Source organism: Daucus carota, chromosome 7 (assembly GCF_001625215.2).
Source record: "Daucus carota subsp. sativus chromosome 7, DH1 v3.0, whole genome shotgun sequence".
NCBI lineage: Eukaryota > Viridiplantae > Streptophyta > Magnoliopsida > Apiales > Apiaceae > Daucus > Daucus carota.
The window spans coordinates 1,497,994-1,522,960 of record NC_030387.2 but is presented as its reverse complement, the minus strand read 5'-3'; the positions used below and the strand labels follow the sequence as shown (position 1 = coordinate 1,522,960).

General features: G+C 33.7%; 2 protein-coding genes across 2 annotated transcripts in view; one reads left to right on the top strand and one right to left on the bottom strand.

The window, feature by feature from the left end:
• Positions 1-4,933: 4,933 nt before the first annotated feature.
• On the top strand, positions 4,934-7,974 carry LOC108193956 (probable metal-nicotianamine transporter YSL7). Its single transcript, XM_017360820.2, has 7 exons — positions 4,934-5,440; positions 5,555-5,718; positions 5,792-5,889; positions 6,001-6,135; positions 6,290-6,479; positions 6,612-7,124; positions 7,206-7,974. The coding sequence occupies exons 1-7, from the start codon at positions 4,990-4,992 to the stop codon at positions 7,797-7,799; spliced, it is 2,145 nt and encodes a 714-aa protein (XP_017216309.1). The 5' UTR covers positions 4,934-4,989; the 3' UTR covers positions 7,800-7,974.
• Positions 7,975-9,210: 1,236 nt separating this feature from the next.
• Positions 9,211-24,967, bottom strand: part of LOC108196075 (MAP3K epsilon protein kinase 1) — a 29,131-nt gene continuing 13,374 nt past the window's right edge. The window contains exons 8-24 of the mRNA XM_017363172.2: positions 24,409-24,540; positions 23,417-23,488; positions 21,403-21,506; positions 20,936-21,023; positions 20,007-20,399; positions 19,258-19,572; positions 18,902-18,946; positions 17,940-18,119; positions 17,762-17,845; positions 16,570-16,661; positions 16,396-16,479; positions 15,128-15,867; positions 11,699-12,087; positions 11,426-11,560; positions 10,812-11,218; positions 10,286-10,400; positions 9,211-9,794 (exon numbers count right to left, since the gene is read on the bottom strand). Of these exons, the coding sequence (XP_017218661.2) occupies positions 9,618-9,794; positions 10,286-10,400; positions 10,812-11,218; positions 11,426-11,560; positions 11,699-12,087; positions 15,128-15,867; positions 16,396-16,479; positions 16,570-16,661; positions 17,762-17,845; positions 17,940-18,119; positions 18,902-18,946; positions 19,258-19,572; positions 20,007-20,399; positions 20,936-21,023; positions 21,403-21,506; positions 23,417-23,488; positions 24,409-24,540 (3,552 nt within the window). The 3' untranslated portion in view covers positions 9,211-9,617. The remainder of the gene's footprint in view (positions 9,795-10,285; positions 10,401-10,811; positions 11,219-11,425; positions 11,561-11,698; positions 12,088-15,127; positions 15,868-16,395; positions 16,480-16,569; positions 16,662-17,761; positions 17,846-17,939; positions 18,120-18,901; positions 18,947-19,257; positions 19,573-20,006; positions 20,400-20,935; positions 21,024-21,402; positions 21,507-23,416; positions 23,489-24,408; positions 24,541-24,967) is intronic.

Genomic DNA, 24,967 nt, shown 5'->3' with positions numbered 1-24,967 from the left:
ATATTGAACATATTAAAATTTTATTATAATTCTCGCCGTGGGAAGCTAGTACCCCTTATAAGTATACGAATTTAACATTATTTGAAGCCATTTTTTACTTCCTATCATGACAATGATGATACGGAAGAATAGATACTAGAAACTCCCAGATAGATTGTAATATACTCCCTCCGTCCAGCTTCCCAGCAGCTTGAAACTTATATAAAGTGTAGTTTCATAATGTTTTCTATTTTTATTTTTTTAAATAAAAATTTAAAAATCAAACTTTATTTATGGAAAAAAATTTATAGAAATGTTTTGAAGTTATACTTTATATTAGCCTCAAAATATGTGCCAAAACGTAAAGTAGAGAACCTGTTGTAATAAATTATTTGATTTCAACCGCTTAAATAAAACTCATATATTTATTTGAATATTTATATATGGATTTACAGCTACTCGAAAGAGAAGTAGAATCACTACAAATACTTCTATATTAAACCAGAAAAAAAATGGCATAAACCATTAGTTATATTTATATCATACACTGCTATAGTACTGCTTTGAGATGATTAGCTAGCTTTTTAACAAGTTTGCCTACCTTGATGTTTGGTGTAGGAAAATTAAATATTTTCAACAACACGTAGTACTTATTATATGTCACATAATCATTTAATGTCTGAGCAATAATATCCACAAATCCTTCGAACATCAATTTTAATTCTTCCCGTCTTTGTGGAATTATTTTTGGTATCGAAACTTTAATTATGTGGGTCAAGAGGAACTAGCTTCCAGTCTTATTTTTAAAGCGACAAAACGTGTTATGCTAGAATTTTAGACTTTGTTACTTAACTTAGCATTAATTTGAATACTCATGTTCTTAAGTTATAAAATTATGAAAAGCTTTGTACTCTGGAAGGAATGGGTTTAGTAATACTGTTTAAAAAGAGTATGTGATTATTATTTTAATAAATTATAAATTAAATATGAATGAATTGATATAATAATATAAGAAGAGGTGGAATCTATAAAAATCGTGAAATATGACATGATTCACTTCATTTTTAGCTAATGAAAATGTCTGTTAAAATGAAGAATATTTTGCATATACTTTTTTTTTTTGAAACCTTACATATTTTTTATATATAATTGTATTGTATGTATTATAGATTTTCTTAAAATATGTGCAAAATCAAAATGACTATAATTTAAGAAGACATTCTCTCTTTTCGAGTTACCTGTCTTGTTTTGAATTTTATGTTATTAGATTGACTGAAATTTCAACTGAGATTAAAGATTATTCTTATATTATCTAAAAGATCTAGCAAAACTATATATTATAAAATGTTTTTTGTATATTTAGTTAAATTATCCTTTTAATAAAAATAAATCGATTTAAAGTTGGTTCACTTTAATTATAAAATATTCAGATAATTAACAAGAAACACGAACAGACACCAAAACCCTAAAGAAAATCCTCACTTTAATTAAAAATATGATTGTCATTTAATATGACTGTCATCAGTAATATTTAATGGCACTCAAATTTATCTAGTCATATTTAACTTTGACTTGTAAATTTCGTGATTTGACTTTAAATATAACGGTGAGCAATCATATTTGTAGTCGGTCATATTTCGCCGTTCATTTTTATCCGTTTTTCTTGTAGTATTAGTGATATGATCTGATGTTTGTTCGACTCGATTGTTGTTGTAGAAACATAGAAACGTGAGTTAAGATGGTGGAATGGTTGAAAGTAAACTTAGCAATTCGCTGGCTGGCTTGTGCTGTTTACTTTTCGTCTAGGGCAATTTCACGTTTCAATAAAATGTTAATCGAAAGTTGAAACACAGACTCACTTGCGAATTATTATTTACGTTTTTATATTATTATCATTATGTTGTCATGGGACAATGTATAAAAACAAACATGTTAATTAATAACTAATTATATATGCAAAAATATCATATTTTTAATACTTTTTAAATTATGCATTAAATATACATATTAGTATTATATTTATACATAATCGCATACAAAAGAATACATAATTTATCCAAAATATATATTAGCTTTTCAAATATTAATTTGTCTTTATCATATATATTTTATGTCATATATTATTTTTGTCAAGATTTTATGTCATATATTGAAAAACAAATTTATACATAATAGTAAGGCTTGAGTTTAAGTATTATGAATAATATCATACGTTTGGTTTGAAACTTTATGTTCCAAAAAATTTCATAAATAATGTGTGAAAAAATTAATTTATTTTAATTGGACAGTTAGAGATGAGTCTGTAGGTGGAATCAATCAAATAAAATTTGATGAAAAAATGATAATAAGTTTTTAATTACCAGCATTACAAGAAAAACTGTTAAAAATGACCGATAATATATGATGGTTTTAGTTAAAAGTGACCGGATGTGGTCGCTTTGATCAAAAGCGACTAAAAAGATTCGGTAACTTAAAAGATTCGGCAACTTATAAAGAGGTCGCTTTTATCATTTCCGCGACTTTTATGTAAAAGCTGATGTGTTGGTCACTTTTATCAAATTTTAAGCTTGAGAATTTTCACTTGAAAATTGCAAATTTCTCGTTAAGTGACAATAATTTCTATCAACTTTGGTGGAATTTGTAAATCCACCAAATTTCTTCAGATCGCTTTTATATGATTCTGGACAAAAATCTGCTTATTTCAGTTGTCACATTTAGTGCCCGGATAGTCAACAAAAATATTATTTAATCTTAAAATTAACGACCAGAAAACATTTACAAAGGGTCACTTTTATATGATCGCTTTTAACATTTTTTTTCTTATAATGAAAATATTTTTCAATTCTATACTGAAATTTCGGTGCAAATAAATCTTTTTATACACGTAGCAATATCAAATGTCACATAACCACTTAATGTCCAAGTAATCCGCAGAATCTTCAAACATCTCAATTTTATTTCCTCCCATCTTTGTGGAATGACAACTTAATTATGCGTGTCAAAGTGAAACTGATTTGAAAGCGGCAAAACATTTTTGTTTAACTAGAAAAAATAGTTTCCACCGTAGTAGTTTTCACCTTGTCCTGTACTGATGTTGATCCATTCCCATTTGTAATTGTTATTTATAATAATAAATATCACTCCAGTGTTGTAAAAAGCGGGAATCGGACTTAATCGGTGAAATCTCGGAACAGGGATTAATTGGTGATTAATTGAATTGATCAGGGATTAATTGGATTAATCAGTGATTAATCGAAGATTTAATCAGTTCGACGAGCTACGGAACAGAGATTAATCGGTGACTAATCGTGATTAATCACCGACTTTTAGAACAGAGCACCTGTGAGTTAATAACAAGTATGTTAGTTCTTTCAAGTAATAAATTCATTTGTTAAAAATGATTAGCTAAGTTAGACTAAAAGTGATTGGCTAAACTACACTGCAAGACATTATGAATCTTAAAAAGACATTGTATTATTAATGGTTAGTTATATCTTAAAAATAGTATGGTATTATTGTTTTAAGTTGTTAGAACATCTCCGGGTGTTAGCTATAAACGTTGGCTAAATTGGATCTGAAATACATTATGTAAAATTTGTTGAACTTGTAAGAGCATATCCAACGGCGTTGGCTATAATCGTTGGCTAAATTGGACCTGTAAGACATTATGTAAAATTTGCTGAACCTGTAAGACATTTTGCTTCAATGGTATTGGCTATATTGGTTGGTTATAATTTAAAAATAGTATGTTATTAATATTTTAAATTGTTAAAATAGAATATATCAGTTCAATATGGTAATAAATGATGTGCAATCTTCTTACAGATTTTCTTACAGACCCGTAGAGGTTCGACAAATTTAGTCATCCATAGGAGGTTGGCTAAAATTATAAACAACAGCTGAGTGTGGTTGGAGTATGAGTTTTTAGAGAGGTTGGCTTAATTTTTTATTTTTAGTATGTCAACTCACATTTTACCTAAAGGCTTTTGATGGTTGGAGATGCTCTAAGACATATTGTGCTTCAATGGTATTGGCTATATTGGTTGGTTATAATTTAAAAATAGTATGTTATTAATATTTTAGATTGTTAAAATAGAATATATCAGTTCAATATGGTAATAAATGATGTGCAATCTTCTTACAGATTTCTAATTACATACCTGTAGAGGTTCGACAAGATATAGTCATCCATGTGAGGTTGGCTAAAATATAGACAACAGATAGGTACGGTTGGAGTGTGAGTTTTTTGAGAGGTTGGCTAAATTTTTTATTTTTGACATGTCAACTCATGTTTTAGCTAATGAATTTGTATGGTTGGAGATGATTAGCGTTGTAAAAAGCGGGAATCGGACTTAATCTATGAACAAGGATTAATCGGGAATTAATAGGATTAATTGGATGATTAATGGAATAATTGGATATTTAATGAGTTCGGCGAACTACTGAACAAGAATTAATAATCTCACTGGTAGCGAAATATATTATTAACTATATAAAGTAATATATTACGGATATAACCAGCATCAAGAGGAATACTATAATTATCAACAAAATCTTTTTACCATTTATAAAATTCATACATACTTTGGGTAAATTTTATCTTTGATACGTCACTTTGTTTTTTTGTTAAAAGCTTGACAATGTTGCAGATGCTCTGAACAGAATACTGTAATTTTGCCTCAGGCAAACAAACTACAAAGTTGTATGAACTTGTGAACAAACTACAAAGTTGCTAATACAAGATACACTTAATCAATTAAAATCAAATTTTTATTTTGATTTTAATGTAATCCCTTAATGACATACTTAACCAAATCAATTTGACAAGTACATGATTGATTATCATGCAGCTGTAACATTTCTTTGAATCAAGAATCTTGTAATGTAAATTTAGTAAAAAAAAAAACAAGAATCTTTTTCCACAAGAGCATATCAGTCTCTATATATAGATTCACTGAGGCCCCTCCTCCCTCATTTTCTCCATAATTTCTTAACCATTTTTTGCTCAAAATGGCTGCTACTAGAGAGGATGAGGCCACTGGTAATGGCTACTCCGAAGGCCTTCGAGAGCCAGAAGAGCAAGTTTTGAACCAGAGGAAGGGGATGGTGCAACAAAAGAATGGACTAGAAGATGATGAGAGTGAAAAGAAAGAAGTGTTGTCCATTGAGATGATTTTTAAGGACAAGGAGGTTCCGACATGGAGAAGTCAGCTGACTATCAGGGCTTTTGTTGTTAGCTTTGTGTTGGGAATTTTGTTTAGTGTTATAGTGATGAAGCTTAATTTAACCTCTGGGATCATACCTTCTCTTAACGTCTCCGCGGGGCTTCTGGGGTTTTTCTTTATTAAGGTATGGACCGCGTTCTTGGATAGATCAGGATTGTTGAAAGTACCATTTACCAGGCAGGAAAATACAGTGATTCAGACATGTGTTGTCGCGACATCTGGTATTGCTTTCAGTGGTATGTCTTCTTTTCTTCGTATCATATATGATTTGTAGTATTGCTGTAATCTCTAGTACAATAATTTGTTATATGTAGTTTTGTTAACAATGAGTTGGATATTAATCTTAATAGGAGGATTTGGAAGCTACCTTTTCGCAATGAGTGAAACAATTAGCAAACAGGCAACAGAAGCTAATGATTCTCAGAATACGAAGAGTCTGAGTTTGGGATGGATCATTGGTTTTCTGTTCATAGTTAGTTTCATAGGCCTCTTCTCGGTTGTTCCTCTCAGAAAGGTACATATGAGATGAAATTATAAACTTGATTCATTTTTTTTTCAACACTAAAAACTTGATTTTTTTGTCTCAGATTATGATCATAGACTACAAACTGATATATCCGAGTGGCACTGCAACTGCTCACCTTATCAACAGCTTCCACACGCCTCAGGGTGCAAAGCTAGCTAAGTAAAGATTTAAAGCCCTTTGGTTTTGTCAATCACAAGTTTTTAGTAAATTAACATGCTAATTAACATGTCTAACTTTTCAAATTCAATTGACAAATATTGTTTCTGCTAGGAAACAAGTGAAAGAATTGGGCAAGTTCTTATCCTTCAGCTTTTTGTGGGGATTCTTTCAATGGTTCTTTACTGCAGGGGATGACTGTGGATTTATAAGCTTCCCTTCTTTCGGCCTCAAAGCATATAAAAACAAGTATCTCTTAAAATTTCTCTCTCCTACGTTCGAAAACAGGGTCTTGTTATGAGTATTGCAAGGAAAAATAACTTGTTAGCCAGACAGTTTACTTAGCAGACATAAAAATCATAATTTATTTATTAATAATTGTTTTGACTTGCCTCTGCAACAGGTTTTATTTTGATTTCTCTGCTACTTATGTTGGGGTAGGAATGATATGTCCACACATAATAAACATATCTTTGTTAGTTGGAGCAATTCTTTCATGGGGTCTCATGTGGCCTCTGATTGAAACTCAAGAAGGTCACTGGTACAAATCCGGCCTTTCTTCCAGCAATCTTCATGGAATCCAAGGGTACCGGGTAATGCCAGGAAAAATTTAGTTCCTTATAGTTTTTCAGTTTTTTATTGTGCTATCGCCTATCAGCAATTCAGCATCAGTATCTTTTTATCAAATTTTTTTAATTTACAGAATAATATTACATGAACTGCAGGTTTTCATTGCAATCGCTGTGATCCTAGGGGATGGACTTTATAACTTCATAAAAGTTATAACGAAAACTTCAGTAGAATTAGCTAAACAACTTCAAAACAAAGACCCTGCCACAATTCTTCCTCTTGCAGATAAGGGCTCCCCTGAAGCAAAAGCAGCTTCTTTTGATGACCAGCGCAGGACTCAATTATTTCTGAAGGACCAAATACCATCATGGTTAGCCCTTGGCGGCTATGTCATAATTGCTGCCATAGCTGCAGGAACCCTTCCTCAGATATTTAGTCCACTCAAGTGGTACCATGTCCTGGTCATCTACATCTTCGCTCCTGTACTAGCTTTCTGCAATGCATATGGATGTGGACTGACTGACTGGTCACTTGCTTCAACATACGGAAAGCTTGCCATTTTTGCAATTGGAGCATGGGCAGGGAAAGATCAAGGTGGAGTTCTTGCAGGTCTTGCTGCTTGTGGGGTGATGATGAACATAGTCTCAACAGCTTCAGACCTATCACAGGTATATGATTAGCATTATAGTATTATACTCTGTTTCCTAAAATCAGATTACACGAAAAACTATAACATGTTGTGCATGCAGGATTTCAAGACAGGGTACTTGACCCTTGCTTCACCAAGGTCCATGTTTGTCAGCCAAGTCATTGGCACTGCAATGGGATGTGTTATATCTCCTTGTGTGTTTTGGCTCTTCTACAAGGCCTTCGACGATATAGGCACTCCAGACTCCGAATATTCAGCACCCTATGCACTAGTGTACAGAAACATTGCAATCCTAGGAGTAGAGGGATTTTATTCATTACCAAAAAACTGCCTAACAATCTGCTACATATTGTTTGCTGGGGCAATCATTATCAATGCTCTCCGAGATTTTGGTCCCAAGAGATGGACCAAGTACATTCCACTCCCAATGGCAATGGCAATTCCTTTCTATTTAGGACCATATTTTGCCATAGACATGTGTGTTGGAAGCTTGATTCTTTTCATCTGGGAGAAGATGGACAAAGTTAAGGCTGATGCATTTGGCCCGGCTGTCGCATCAGGCTTGATTTGTGGTGATGGGATATGGGCATTGCCAAGTTCAATCCTGGCTTTAGCTGGAGTGAAGCCTCCAATTTGCATGAAGTTTTTGTCAAGGGCCACAAATGTTAAGGTTGACAAGTTCTTGAATCCTTAAGTGCATCTTCATATCAGTTGCTTTTGCTTTTCCACATCTTTGTCATTGATAGTGGGACTCTAAATATGTAATGGCTTAAGCTTAAAGGGATGGCAAGACAAAGACAATGCATGTACTAAGAATGCTTGTGTTTAATAATTTACTTGAATTCTCCCGAGAAACTTGTGGATGTTAAGGATTTATTTTACCAGGTTGTTATTATCTTGTGAAGTTAAAATTGTTATTAGCTTGTAATTTAAAATTCTAGTGTGTTGTATGGTTATTTGATAGTGCAAGTGTTATAGTATTTATTTCCCTTATGTCCGAAATTTACTGTGACTCTGCCAAAAAGTATTAGAATAGATACTCATTTATAAATCACATCAGTCTAAATTGTCAGGAAAAAAAAAATCATTCGAGAATGTCTAAATCATCAACAAAAGAAAAAGAAAAAGCTAAGAAATATCTTGAATATTCAATCAAGGATTTTAAGTTTATTCTTATAATTATAGAAGTAGTGGTTAGGCTTTTATATAAATACCTCACACTCGTATTTAAGCGCTGACGAATTTTTTTGTATTTTATATATGGTTTGTTTATTTTATATTTTTCGAAATCTGTCCCAAATCTATGATATTTTAGTGGTTTTATGATAATGTCTCTACATCGACTCTATAATATTTAGATCTACACACCCTGATTATGCGTAAAAATAAAGGGGTATTTATCAAAAGTACTATCTTTTTAAAAAATATTACAATTTTACTATTTATTATTAATATTTGCGAAAATACTTTTGGGAACTAAAAAGACTTAGATGTACCTTTTTTTTCTAATTCAGTTTTTAACTAAAAGCAGTCCCCGTCAACCCTTTTTTGAAAAAAATGGGGTTTGCTTTCGATTACATTGGATGCTAGTTTTCTGTAAATTTATAAGAAAATCAAAATATCATATTTTTCAAATTTTTAAAAAATCCTACATATCCGGATTATATTTTTTGGGGGAGATTTGATATTCTATTCTTTGAATTCAAGCTGTCATTGAACCTCATGATCCATGCTTTGTGCAAAGATATAATACCGCTGGAATCCCAAGACTATCATCATTTCAAAAATTAACAGCTGCAATGACAACTATTATACAGAGTATCCGCAGGTGTTGTAAATGATTACATTCGTATTGGCAAAAGCACAGTTATCAAAAGTGTTAGTAAATTTGTGATGACAATTGTTTAAATATATTGCGAGAAATATTTAAGCTATACCCAAATAATGTTAATAATCAAAGGTTAATGGATGTGGCTGAACAATAAGGATTTTCTCGAAGGCTTGGCAGTATTGATTGGATACATTGAAAGTGAAAGTCTTATGTAGAATCTGTACCAAATGAAGACCCTACTTGTTCACAAGTAGTTTCATAATAAAGAAACTAGTAAAGCAAAACATATATCTTAAATTTCCAAAAGAGTTAAAACTATTACATCAAAATAGATCACCATTCTACTAGGAATCAAATAGATCAGGGAATATCTCCCGACAAAGCTGAATTACATTTAACAATGGTGCACAAGATAAATATTGTAGCTGCTGAATTTACAGGTAAAAAAAAATTGCATACAAGAGCGTGCTATAAAAGGCAAATAGTTGCCATGTGACAAGAGGATCACTTTTGACATGAGAACATCCCGAAAAAATTGGGGAAACTCATTTATCCTCATCCATGGTAAGAAGTAAGAAAAGTTAAATCGGAGAAAATTATAAAAAGTAACAGTGAAAAATAAACATAATTACACTCAAATCAAACTACATAAATGATATATACAAGAATTTGTATTTAGGTTCAGAAAATGGCGTTGATATGGAGTGTTTTGAGCAGTGAGGTAGCCATCTGCTTCACCAAGACTTGTCCACCAGAACTTTGGCCATCTCGACGCTCCTCAATTAGATTCCGAAGCTTTTGAGGCAAGTCATTCTCCACAATCAATTGTTTTGGATGTGGATGGTGCTCGTATACAGCCTGAAATAATACTCAAGATAAGTAGATTGGACTGGATATAACCATGTGAAGCACTATAATTCAAAAGTAGGAAAACAATGGATAATTAAACAATCCTTTAATTTTAGTGCTGCAAGATGGAAGTGAAAACAATCCTTTCACATTCTCCAGTATTCACAAACAATACGTAACCAACAGCTTCTTTAGTAACTACATTTTCAAGAACATTTGAGGCTTAATTATAACTACTAACCCTTATCCCGATTCAGAGCAGGATGCGGCCAAATTCCTTTTTAAATTATTAGATCTATGATATTTGAAGCAACTATGACCAAAGTAGACTTGCTGCAACAATACCTCAATGTATATGTGGTGCACAATAACAAATGCTAAATATAAAGATATGCGGTACACACTTACTAATCCCATAAAATTGAAAATGTATTTGGTTACTAAAACCTCACTAGATATCAAACCAAAAAGACTCATATATAAAAAATTAAATTTCTGACCTTTATTAGTCTGAGCAAGTTCAGACGAGCGATAGCATCCTGATGATCAAGCCTTGATATGAGTAAAGGTGTTAAGCCGTTAACAGTTAAAGTAATATTTATTTCTCGCGATTTCCTGAAACAGAATAAATGTGGTTTTAGATAATTATGCTGCATCATGTCCACTATTTACCACGAAGAGCTTAGAAACCATATGGACAAATTTATATATGATCTATCCTTGACATATCACAAAAAGAGAATAAACCTCTCCTACAATCAGCTATGCTTATTCTGAACCCCAAACATGAAAGTTCAAAGATACAATTCAAGTTCAAAATAAGTTAACAAAGTTTGTAGCCTTTCATGATACTAGAGTCATGCCCACACAAAAAACTAGTATTGGAACCATATTACAATGTAAACTACTTGTAATAGGATCTGCTATATCATACTTGTAGATTTTAAACCATGCAAGTGATGTATGAAAAATTTGACTGCAGCCATGATGTTAAGCAAAAGCAACACAGGTGTGATTAGGACATACGATATAATTTTCAAGAAAGGCTCCAAAATATGAAGAAAATGCTGTTCTGGGCATGACTTAAAGAAGTTGACCAACTTTTGAACAGCATCCTTTCTCAATATAGCTTGCTCTACTTTTTTGTTGTCATTGTCGTGTGTCAGACATATAGCAATAGAATCTAATGCCGTAACAGACCAAATATCATCTTCAAGTAGGCTCAGGTACACATCTAATCCTCCATGAGCCCTCAACAGCTCCCTTGAGTTACGTGATGCATGTGCCATATCACAAAGCAGAGGCAATGCATATTGTTTTAAAGGAGAACCAGTCATGACAAAATGCATCAAGTGTGGAATAATCCCATTTTCTGCTGCTTGTTCTTGTCTCCTTTTATTTATCTTGCAGAGATTAAATAGTGCATTGAGGACCTTCAACAAATAATTCTAGTCAGAAAGAAATCCATAGTGATTCACATTCATATTGGGCAATTATAGAAATCAGGTTCATTGCACAAGAATTATCACCAAGTTTTATCCACTTGCATTCAGAGACGATATATTGCTCAACAGAATCTCAGTACACACACATACGCAACTCCTGAAATAGAAAAAGTGGTACTTAGTTCAAACACTCACCTCATGGTGGATGCGGTATACAAGAGGGCCTTCCCTGAGATTAAGATTTGGGATCAAATGTTTGATTGCATCTGCTCTCTGAAGATTCTCTAAACAGTGTGGGTCGGTTGAAAGATGATTAATACACTTCAGCAACTACGGAACGATACAAGCAAAAGTGAAAGATAATTAGATTACATTAGAGAGAGAGAGAGAGAGAGAGAGAGAGAGAGAGAGAGAGAGAGAGTTAAACTATTAGGAGCTTAGGCAAAGTATTCTGAAGGTACATTGTACCTTTAAAAGAATAGCTGGTTTTATCTTATTGAACAATTGAAATATACGACTCAGCATGCTTTGACTACACATGTAGGACTTCACCGTTGTGTCGGATAAAGAAAATTCCAGTAGAAGGTCAGCCACTTTTTCAATGTATTCAAGCGCAAGATCTGCATTCCAAGGCGGAATCATATGGTAAAGTAATCCAGATGATGTCGAACTCCCAGGTCTAGCATTTAAGACGCCTGAACCAGAGAGTACACCAGATTCTCTCTGGGATGCCATTCCAGTTGTGGAGGCAGCTCCCTCATTAGATGGAGGTAGTCCTACCTTCTTGTTTGAAACTCTTTGAGTACTTTTCGGCATAGAATCCAACTTTGCATGTTCTCTTCCACGTCCAGAAGCCTCTGTGACATAATGAATTCCTCTCAGAATAATCAAGCAATGTGTTGGAAGATGGATACTATCACATTAGTATTTATTATAGAAATATTTCTCAATCTTGATTTATATTAGTACTGATTTTAGTCTATATAAGGTTATACGACGCAACAGGGTACGAAGATTTTTTTTAACAGGGCACTAAAAGTAAGATGGACAAGGGAGAGAACCAAGAAATCCGCTTCTGCTGCTGTTTTATATTTGGGTTTCCGCTATTCCTAGTTTAATAGGTTCATTTGTCATTTATGCATATAATTTTTAGTTACATTACAGAAATTTAAATACACACGCAACCATGCCCCCACCGGGGTCCAAACAGTTGGTGTATCTGACTAGAATAGAAGACAATATATAAAAAATAAAAGATTTAATAGTAATAGAGTTGCATATTCAAAACTTCCTGCAATGCTCTTCATATAGAGCTTATTAAAACGACTAACAGGTGATATAGTTATCCAATTTTGTTGCAACTTATTCCTAAAACCAAAAATCTGAAAATTTATCTAAATTACACTTAGTTTGATCACTTATCCAACTACTTGGTATTAAAAACACTCCCACTTGATTCAAGGTTTTAGTATATTATGTACTTCTCATCATCACCACATGTAGTTGGAGCACTTCTCTCCACAAATTTCTTATAGGTGCACTTCTCACCAATTTCATATGTTGATGCACTTTTCACAAACTTACAACATTGGACTATAAGCCTCCACTTATAGATTTTTAAATTTTGGAGAGATGAAAGTTTTGCCTCGGATCTTTAGGCAAACTCAGAGCTCTACAATTTTGTTGTCAGGTATATCTTCTTCCAATAGCTTCATTTTGTACATACAGCCGTTTTTATATTTTGACGTATGTACATACAGCCGTTAATTTGTCACAATCTTGCATGGTGTCTTTCCCCATTAAAGGATAAATTCTCAAAATACCTTCTGAGATTTAAGACTTCCATCTTCGTAGTTCTTTCATTGCCTGGATACAATTATTTTAATTTGTCCAAAGCCTCTTTTCATGTTTCACTCGTCATGATTCTCGTGAAAATTGCATCTAAGACATCAGCATGAATTATTGAAAAACTTTAGGAGCCTTAGGTAATTCATCTTTTTGACCCTAATTTGACTTGGCGGTGTATTGTTTCTAAGAGGTTGTATATCCCTTCACAGCTTCAATCCATTTCCATAAACCCAAACCTCTTAAATGAGTGGATTGAGGTCATAGCAATGTTCTCTCAAATTCTCATAGGTTCCCGAAGATCATTGAAGCTCTTGATACCATTTGTTGGTATTTATGACTAAAATAGAAGAAAAAAATTCCTATTTTGTCACAAGTTTTTCCTAGAATCTTAAAACCATCTATAAGTTGACTACTAATCCATGTAACAATTTTGAATTGATTACAACACGAACGCTTAACCTCTTGATACCAAGAGAAAAGGGGCTAAGGCTTGCAAATTGCATTTAATTTACAAAAGCAAGTGCCATAAAATTTGTGGAGATTTGAGTCTCTTCTACTGAGTGTTGTCAAGGAAGTCATGAATTTACTCATTTTTTGGGCTTAATGACCTTTTAGCCCTCAAAGTTTGGATGGATGTTCCGATGCGGCCTCGATATTTAAAGTCGTTCGATTCAACCCTTAAAGTTTCACTATTGTACTTTTTAGCCCTTTTTTCAAATAACGGTATATAACGGAGGGTAAACTTGACAATTCATATTCAGGGTAAAGTTTGGGCGTACCTTTTAACCCCTAAAGTATACATCTCGTTCCTTTTAACCCCTAAAGAATACATTAAAATACATTAGATGTTCCTTTTAACCCTCGATGTTTAATGCCCCTTTTAACCCTCACGTGTGAAATGTCAACTTTGTCCACCCCGTTATATACCAGTATACGCCATAAGGGCTAAAAGTACATTCGGAAATTTTGGAGGGTTGAATCGAACGACTTTAAACATCGAGGCCGCATCGGAAGATTTATCCAAACCTCGAGAGCTAAAAGGTCATTAAGCCTAACTTTTATTAGTAATGGGTGCTCGTAATAACCTTGGGAACTTAATGCACAAGGTTATATATTAAGAGCACACAAATTGCCTTCAAGCGTGATTGTCAAAATTGTATGATTAGTTTTATTCATATATTTTTACATATACATGATTGTTAAAGTTGTTTGCTTAGTTTTATTCATTTATTTTTACATATACGGGGAGAAACACAATTGGAAGGAAGAATTTTAAAGCCATTAAATTATTAAGTTTTAGTAAATGAAACTTTTCAACATGTTTCTAACAAGTTGCAAATCATGACAAGATTTTGAGCTTGACCTCAAGTATTGGTATTGGGACACCATCTTAAAAATTAAAGACACCCAACTTATGTTTCCCATTCGATTTCTAATCAGCTTAGGCTATACCCAAACACAATCTCATATTCTAATTTAATTGGACATAATAATATTAATTTTTAACACAAATGGCCTATGTTACCTACACTCGGTATGATGCCAGACATGGTTGCGGATCCAAGTGCTGAATTAGCAAAATTAGAATTCTTAGATATGGATCCAAAATTGGACACAATGAAGGTGGCATGTAATTTAACACGTAAAATTTTAAATAATTTAAAGACACTGTACATTTTCAAAGACACATGTTCTTGCCAATAAATCATATGCAATCAATTTTATGGAGCTTGTTTTCCATGAAAAAGTTGTCCACAGACCTTACATTACATTCTTAACTGGAACGCTGAGAAATAAAGGATTCAATTTTTTTGTCAAAAAAAAAAAAAATGATTCAGTTTTAGTATAAAGAAACCCCCACAGATCCAAACCCGCACCCATGTCTTGTCCGGTGGAAAGGTCTATGAGGACAAAATGGCAGTCCAGGTATAAGTATATGAGCACACAGCTAAGTATTTAAGAATTGCCATGGAAACAACTACGATAAAACAGATGGGATGTGGCAACAAAAAGTAAAATCAAAATTGAGAAACTAACTAATATACACACCTGCAAATTCAGCCATCAGGAAGTCAAGGCCATTTGTTTTTCTTTCATTAGACGTTTGTAGAAGTGGCAGTATACTTTCATGTTTTTCCAACCCAGTGAAATGACGCACATACTCAAGCTGACCAGAGAAACGTCGAGAAGGGGGCTCCTTATCCAACAAACTAAGAAGAGGTCGTACATGTTCTTGCTGACTTGTAGCAGGCAGTCCATTTTGGGAACCATCTACCGGTTTCATAGCCCTGTCGGTTGAAAGTCTGATACCATTGCTATCTCGTTGCTGCCTCAGATCAAATTCTGCTCGTGTAGGATCACTTTTCCACCTGTCAATAGTTTCTCTCTCTTTCGGATTAGGTGGTGGAGTTTCCAGTGATCTCAGGGAGGCTGTACTTGGTTGGGGTTTAACGGTACTTAAAGAGAATTTTCTTGAATTGGCTAAATTAGAATCTGAATCGCATGACAATTTTTTGGCTACAGACATCATTGAATTGTCAGCTGTTCCATCTTTAACCTTGCCATAATCAGGAAGATTTATTTCGGAAACCATTGCCTCACTTGGAGTAAAAGCAGAATTTCCAGAAATGGAAGCTAGTCTAGTTGCCTCATTCAAACTATATAGAGTGTTGATAAGTCTAAGCAGTATTCCATTTTTTGCAGCAATACGACAAAAGTCATTTCTAGGAGTTGACTGCTGAAGCTTAAAAACCTGCCACATTCCATCAATTGCAAGATGAACCATTTCCCTGCATGTCATTGATGTTTGAGTTATACAGCACAAAATTTATAAGTACAAGCATGTCCGCTATGAACAGCCATTATGCACAGAGGCAGACTTATAGTGGGGGCCATAGCACCACCAAATTTCTACCCGGTATACGTTATGTCGTTATGCATTTATTGTATTTAGTTATTTATTGACATTACTCATATAGTACACAACCTGTAAAAAGAAAATGCTTCTTCGATATATAAAATGACTTCAACTTTTATATTCTCTTCCAATAATTTACCAAAAACTCTACCGACTATAGAAATGATTGTGCGCAAGATTTTAATTGGCTTAAACTCTTAAAATTCAAAATAAAATAGTTGGAAAAAATTGGGCCAACACGCCGTTACCACCAGAGACTGTACTTTCTGCTTAATAGTTGAAATAAAGTTGTGGCCATTGACTACCTATCTTTTTTTAGCATTTAACTTTTTAAAAAAAATGAACCCAGAATCTAAATTTGGCATGTCATAACTTAATTACTTCCACATGCGGCACTGACCTGTGTTTCGCATAATCAGCCTCAAGGAACCCCACAAGAACAGGAATACCACGGCAAGCAATAAACATATGCAAAGTCAAGGAGCTGTAAAAAGTGACGGTAAATTGGTATATAAACTATTTTCGAAGGTGAATATAATCATGTCAATGGAGTCGGTAGCAAAAAATTATATACCTCGACTGACAAAGTTGCTGCAGGAAATAAGCTGCTTCCATACGAATTTCGCGAGGGCGGTCAGGTACAGCGAAGCTCATGACTGATGGAATCTGCAATAATGTAGAAACAGTCTCAATTAATAAATTATGTATATATTTGGAAGAGTGCCAACTAAAGCTTTAAACTATCAAGACATAGCTTTTCTTTGCTCATCAATGTTAAATTCTCATTCAAAACCTAGTCACACTAATCTAGTTCCTTGAGATCCTAGGGTTGTGAACCATTTTATAGGGTTAAATATTGTTGGGAAGATGATGTTCCTTGATGACAAGACAAAACACTTAGCATAATTTTGTTAAGTAAATGTAGTTGATCAACGGATAGCATACTATCTGTAGTATCTGTTGATCAGGTAGCCTATAACAGATGAGGTTTTTGGAACACAATAGGCGCTTTACATGTTAGCAGATGATAGTATAAGTTGATCAATTGATAAAGCTATGATCTATCAATAGATGTGTAATTAGGGTGATAAATTGTAAATATGTTAAGTCATGTAAATCACCTAAGTGAAGTGAAAATCAACAGATAAATCAAAGTTATCAATGGATGAAGAATAAAGGTCCATCAACTGCTATTCAAACCCATCAACGGCTAGTAAAGAATGAGCTATCAATTGATAATCAAGGAAGCTATCAACGGCTAGTCAGAGAAGCTATCACGGCTAGTCAGATGACTTATCAACGGCTAAACTAAAGCTTATCAGTTGCCGGCTACTGCTCAAAATAAGACAAATGTCACATGGGTTGATCAATTAAAGTAAAGCCTATTTTGGGAGCTAAGCACATATTTGACTTAGTACCATATTGGAGCACTTGAAACTTGCCATTTCTAGTTATACAACATGGGAGTATACAATAATACAATTTGTCACAAGACCAATATTTCCAAAAATGTACAAGCTAAAGGAATAAGCATGGAAGCAACTTCTACTATATATAAAAAGCTAGTTTATTTGGTTTCTAGTAAGATGTAAACTTGGGATATTTTACAAGTGTTGTAATTCATTTTAATGTATCTATTGAACTTAGAAAAAAGAGTATTGCTTAGAATTGTTCGAAAAACTTGTACAAGCAATCTCTTCAATCTTTGTAAGCAGCTGTGTTTAAAACACAGAAAAGTTCTTAAATAAAAATCACGCATGACTTACCAGGCCTACTAAACAAGCATTTTCCTGGAATTCAGTGTTATCCTTGATTATTTGATTTAGAACTTGTAGCACAGCGCATGTAACCTGTTTAGAAAACATGGATAACATTACTCTCAAAGCTGTGATAGTGTATCAAGATGAGTTATAACATATGAACAGCCCATATAGAACAACGTACACGATTTTTGGGAACCTCGAGTAACTCCACAAGAGGGAGTAAACCATGCTGGGTAACGAAAACAAACTTTTGCTCAGGACGTTGTTGAAAGAAAGCTGTCAATTTCTGGCAAGCAGATACAATCACATCTTCTGGTTCATCTGGCCTCAGCGACGAAACTAATTTGCTATATTCAACAGCCTACATATGCAGAGGAAAAACCAATCAGGGAACCAAAGTTAACATCGTTAGCAACTGTGATATATTTAATAATACTATGCTTAACATTATAAAGTTTAAGTCATCTTGAATAATAGGTCAAACCAGGCCAAGTTTGTAGAAATAATAATTATGGAGTAGTTTTGAATTGTAGGAGATTAAGTATTATTTGTTAAAATAGTTTGCTCTGTATAAAGCACATTTGCATGATTATGAATAATATGCCCAATCGGATTTTTACATCAGTATTGTGTCTTCTTTTATATATAGATATAAAACAGCAACAATATATCAGCTAACTTTGTAAGGATGAAGCCATGCAAATTCAGAGATGTCATCTAAATTATACATATAGGAAACAAATTAGAATTGGTTTGGGTCCATTTTCTTAAATGTGTAGTTCTTTTTGTAGCAAAAAATTAAAATAATCCAATCTTGTATATTCCCAACAAATGAAAGTATATTAACGATTAGGGGATGTCTCATGTCAAAGTACGTTGCAATTAAGCCCAATCACATAAGATATATCAGTTATAAATTTAAATACAACTGCCTCAGAAATAAGGGCATGTGATCAGTTTTATCACACATAGATCCTGTAGTCTTTTAAATGAGAATTTGTTTATGTTGAGATCAGGCCTAAATCCTCATCATCAAATTATAGTGAGGTTTTATCTAGCCTTCATGTTGGGTCAATCATCACGTCAACCGTCCAAACGATACCTATAAATTACTCATGGAGCCATACAGAGAATGAAGAGTACCTGTATATGAAAAAGATTATCTGTAGGCAATCTATCATCAAAACCCTGCAAACAAAAACATCCAAAGAAAACAAAGAAATTTACTACCCACAGTTAATACATCTGACAATAAATCACTAATTATCCGTATCTTTGCTAGTGGGAAAAAATTACTCCCTGCAATCCAAATCTTTTGGCTTGTTTCAATAAATGATATATATTTTAAAAAATATTTTAATCTCTTTTCGATGTGATTTTAAATAATGAAGTCAAAGTTCAGTCAATTCGACCAAAAAATTCGAAGATAGAACAGACAGTTTGGGATGGAGGAAGTGCTAATATGATAAAGTTCCGAATCCAGTACATATCGAGTTTACCTCAATGGAATCTTCCTTCAAAACACCAATCATTAAATGTATTAAATCCTCATCATTTCTCTTCCCAGACTCAATTTCCGTTTGCTTTTGAATAATAGCATCCCTTAACTGTTTTGCCAGGTCACTCCTACCATCTGTTGCAACTGTGCTCCCATGATTCAAAATTGGGGAGGGTTTAGGTGTAGATGCTTCAGTTACCCGCTCCTCCAGAGTTTTATCCAGTGGATGAAATAAGTCTTCTAAGGAAGCATCACCAGGGGTGTCACTAAATCTACTCAGCTCATTTTCCCCAGATGTCATTGGGGCCTTCAGAGCCTTTATCAAAGAAGATTCCAAGAAACCATATGATCGATGTAGAACAAATTTTCCATCAACAAGATGCTAACTTAACTATATACATTATCAGACTCGGCAGCATTGTGGACAGGTAGAGAATAACTATTATATCATCAGCAAAAGAAGCAAGAAGTTAATCTTTTCCCACTTGCCCCCCAGAATAGTCCTGTGGGTTTATTTAAAAAATCTGAATTTGGAGTTAGATATTAATGTAACTGAGTTTTGAAACAACTCTTTTTTCTTATATGTACCTTTTTCCGAAATTGCATCAACATCATATTTTGAAACAATATATAAAACGATTTGGTAAAACAAACTCTTAATCTTAAGGAGAGCATACAAATTAATGTAGTTCATAAATTAAAAAATCAAATTCAGATGTGTTATGCTACAATTAATATATATAACTTCACCTTTTGAGGACTCTGATCTTGATCTGTTGGTGCAGGAATAGATGGACCATATTTGATAGAGCTATCTCCTACTTCAACTTTTCCACCAGAGATGCTTTCCCTACTAAAATTAAGAGACTCAGCCTCATCATTAACCAACACTTTCTCATGGGCAGTCAAGTGAGATGGCTCACAAAACACTGATGATGCATCAGCTTCATCATTAGAAGATAGTCTAAAAGAAGAAGCATTTATTTCTAATTTTTCATAGATTGCTAACGTCGGAGATTGATCAGGGAAGATATCTTCCTCAGGATCACCAGATATTTCCTCAGAAAGATTATGCTCGGAATCCTTGTCCTTGCTACACTGATTAATATCGGCAGCCTCAACCAAAAGCAAATCTTTAGAATCCTGAAAATTAAATTGGAATATCTAAATCAAATTACCTACTGCAATAGCACAAAACAGTTTTGAAAGAACAGCACGTATTCTGAAAGCTAGATGAACTCCCAGTTGCTTCTTTTTAATCACTCTGTCTTTAATTTAGGGATATGTTCTTGTCAGATGTAAAAGTAAAATAATTAATACAGGAGATGAAAGTATACTCTCACTTTCTGAATGTCCTTAATACAAAAGGCAATATAGGACGCATGTAGCGAGTTTAAAATATTTTTTTAGCAAGGAGTAATTGAGTTGCAGGGCCATCTGTGTCCAACAAAATTCATAGGTATCAGTACTCTCAATTTCAATAGATGAAGCATGCATCCACCCCAGCTCACAATCAAGAAATTAATATGAAACTATTTTTATGGGTGAAATCAAGGGCCTTATGCCGAAACCCAGAATCTTAAGCTCCCTGTAAACTAATAAAATTACTTGCATGTATGATACTAAAAGAAAGTGTAAACTTCAAATGAAACTAAAAGGTTAAAGTTACGAGCAATCACTTCAGCATAATTGACAGGTAGATTTTCAACAGAGCCCTGATCATCTCCATTTGATGTGATCACATCCACCAAACATTCTTCCTCATTTCTGCAAACAAAAGGATTCCTTAGAAAGTAAACAAAAGAATACAGAAACACATGTAATCTTGTTCACTAGAAAATCCATTTTTAACAGGATATTCATTTTATAATGTCATTAAAAGGTAGGCACTAATTGAAAGGGAAAAAATATAAGCACTAGTTAATCAAGTATAAGGGTGTGCTATGTAGTAGTAGACCTTCAAATAAAATCCTCAAACTTAAAAGAATAGCAAGAGACTAATAAAAATCAATAATTACAAGCAAACTCCTAAACTACATTCAAAAATGGAAAGTAAAACTGTAAAGGCAAACAACAAGTATTTTTTCTGTTTTTACAGTAAAATGTGATTGAAGGAAAGTGAAAAGATGAACTTTAAGCCGTCTACCTCAATTTTCCACTATGACGAAGGGAAGAGTGTAAAACGCGTCTTGAGTTTAGTATCCAAGGATGAGAAAGCAGAGATTTCGCATCTGGCCTCTGCCTGTGATCCTGAAAATTAATAAGGTATTACTAGATAGTAGAAAGCCAACATAAAATTTTAAACTGGATCCAGGACAACTTGGTACTCAGAACAGTGTATACATATATATACATAACATGTTACTGGGAGCTCTATATATTATTTCTCACTATCATCATGCATCTTAGATATATAATTACATATAATGTGTGTGTGTGTGTGTGTAAAGAGAGAGGGGGGGGACATGGTCTACACCTTTTAAGTAGCCTAAGCAGACGAATGTCAACACCACCAAACTCAAAGTCCTGGTAATGTATATACTATATTCTGTAGATTTTATTGTACATTCATAAATAATTTGTGGACAAACAAGATAAAATTTCTACTGCTTATGTAGAAGGTGAGTCGCAAACCCAGATCTGACCCCTAACTGGATTGATAAATTGATATTTAAAAGATATATAAGATTTTTATGAATCATAGAAAACTTTATTTTCCCTGTTTGGCTATTTGCACCGATACATCGGTTTCATGAGTCCAACAACTCAGCACACGATCACCCAAATACAACTGTACATGGTCCACAATATTTGAATGTTGAGAATATCCAAGCACTGACGAGTCTAGATTGAACTAATTGTATCTTGACTTTTTCAGTGAGGAGAGCAAGGCAAGGAAATAGATGTTTATCTACAGAGAAAAGGCCCATAGTATCACAGTTTGGAGTCAAGTGATCCAAACTATATAACTCATGAAAATGGCCCTTATCACACAAAAACGCAACTTCCTCTTGGGTTATTGAAAACGCGACTTATTTTTGCGTTCTTTTAAATTTATTTTATAAACAAGAATTTAAAAATAATATAAAATAGAAATTGGAGAAACGTATTTTCAACATGTATTACCAGTGAAAACACATTTTCAACATGCGTTAGCAGTGAAAACACATTTTCAACATGCATTACCGGGGAAAGCGCATGCCAAGACTGCGTTTTGAACACCAAAAATGCATAGCTAACATGCGTTTCTCAAACAAAAATATTTTTTTTTTATAAATAAACAAAAAAACGCATGACGCAGAAGTTAAAGATGCATTTTTGAGAGATAGAAAGGGCCATTTTTAGGGGGTGTGATGTTTTGGGCCATTTCACTTCAAAATGTGATAGTAAGGGCCAACACCCTTATATACATATATACACAGATTAACAAATATATATGGGTAGTCGGTAGATATAGACAGATGGGAAGAGAGGTAAAGAGCAGTATCTCTGGAAAATAGATTCCTGCCTTTTGCCGACTCAAAAACTTATAATTGAATTATTTTAGTAGTACTTCCTTTCCCAGGTTATTGCTGGTCAAATAGATCTATAGTTCCAGTCGATTACTGCTTGGAACATTCAAAACCATATTGGTACTGACGGGTGATCTGGTATCTCGAAAGCTACAAGCATTACATCCTATATTACATAACACAGTTTACACTACTTCAAAAGATATATACTACTCCATATCATCAAGATTTCAATACTGGTCTCAGACGAATATAAGATAATGTAAGGTGCAAAGAAGAACCTTTTTAGTGAACCTATATTTTTGTATCTGACTGATGGTCTCTCTAGACTCTAGAATTACATCCTATCTTACCCCAATATTTCCTACTCCGGTCTCTAGATCATAGATTTCCAGGTAACACCGTGTCAGTACTGCTAGTACAAAGAAAGTTTTACAATGTCTAAATAGCCGGCTTTATAAAAATTGACATTATGAGAGCAACAATATGAATTTGATTAACTTTTTCTTAGTCCCTCGCATTGTAGTCTAGTCATCTTTTCTTAGTAATAAATGGTCTATGGTACGAGCCTTAGTGGAGGCATGTGTGCATTAGTCCATAAATTTCTGAAATAGACCATATGCAGAAATCAAAAGGAAAAAACTTAACCTTTTTAAAACACTGTCGCAGAAAATCAGTTATAGCTGGAGAAAGACTATCTGGTATAGGTGGCTGCTCATCCTGAAAGGATTTAAAGGAAAACTAGATAATGTTCGCCATCCAGAACTGATAGATAAACGTCAAAGAAATTCCACTTAAACAGTCGTTATTACTTAATGATAATTCTGAAAAGGCAGCATTACAAGTTTCTTCTACACAAAAAAATAACAATAATTTACTAGCTTGAAGCTTCCTTCATTGCTTCTTCAGGCTCATATACTTATGATCATGTAACCTCCTGTATAAAGGTCATGTGTATGGTGGAGTTGGTATTATAACAATTCCCCACAGAACACCGTAAGGTTGTAAGTTTAATTGTTTCTTGTTTATTAAAGACAGTTCTAATAAGGTGGCCGTACAAGTTTTTCCTTCATAAAAGAAGAAATTTGCTTACTACCTTTCTTCTTTGCTTCTTCAGGGTCATATAATCATATTTTTATGGTCATGTGACCTGCAGTGTAAGGGTCACATGTATGGTGGAGATCATATTACAATATCTCATTAGTTTTGGTTTAGTCGGCTTTTCTTTCTACTAAAAGACACACTGCTAATTAATGTTGCACATTATAATTTTGCAAGGAAAATATAATTCTTTTACCACTCTTTCATCTGCTATAAAGATCGACATCTGCCATTTTAGCCTTCAATACACGTTACAGTTTTTCTTTATATATAGAAAGATACCCTGCTAACAAATGAGGTTATGCAAGCATTACATGTTTTTTAATTTTGTAAAGGAAAACATATATTTTTTATATTGGTAACTCATCCGCTATAAAGGCCAATTTTGTCAAATTTGCCATATACCCCCCCCCCCCCCCCCCCCAACACACACACAGACAGGACGATTAAAAACTCTGTTATGCCACCACACGAAAATCTTGTAGTTAATAAGCAGTACTACTTTAGAAGAGAAGCCCATAAAAAAGTTCAAAAAGAACCTGCACAATCCGAAAAAGAGCTGGCATGGGCTGGAGATCGTAGTATGGAGGTGAGCATGTAAGAAGCTCAATCACAGTGCATCCAACACTCCATATATCAGATGCCACACAAACTCCAGACATTTCAATCACCTAGAAAAGCAGATATATAAAAGGGCTGCGGTACACTTATCGCCTAAAAGGTTTCAAATGCTCTTTCTATTCTGTGATGCATAAGTAGAAGAATTACACACTTCTAACTCAAAACGGCATAAAATAGGCAATGCAGGGCTATGTCCTGGATTGATCACAAGACAGAATTTCTGAAGATATTATATTCATTTCATGTATATATCTTAGCAAACAAGATTACATATATTTCAGAAATTTAGCTGCATTTCATCAGATTTGGACTCAACGAGTCATGCCCAAAAAGATTTGGATTGTAAAACAAGGCACTTGTGTGTCGATAGTTTTTAAAATTACAGAACGCAGAATTTATTTTCACACACAAAACATATACAGCAAATGGACTTGCAAATAGCAGTACATTGCTCAGTCATTCTCCAGTCTCAAGTCA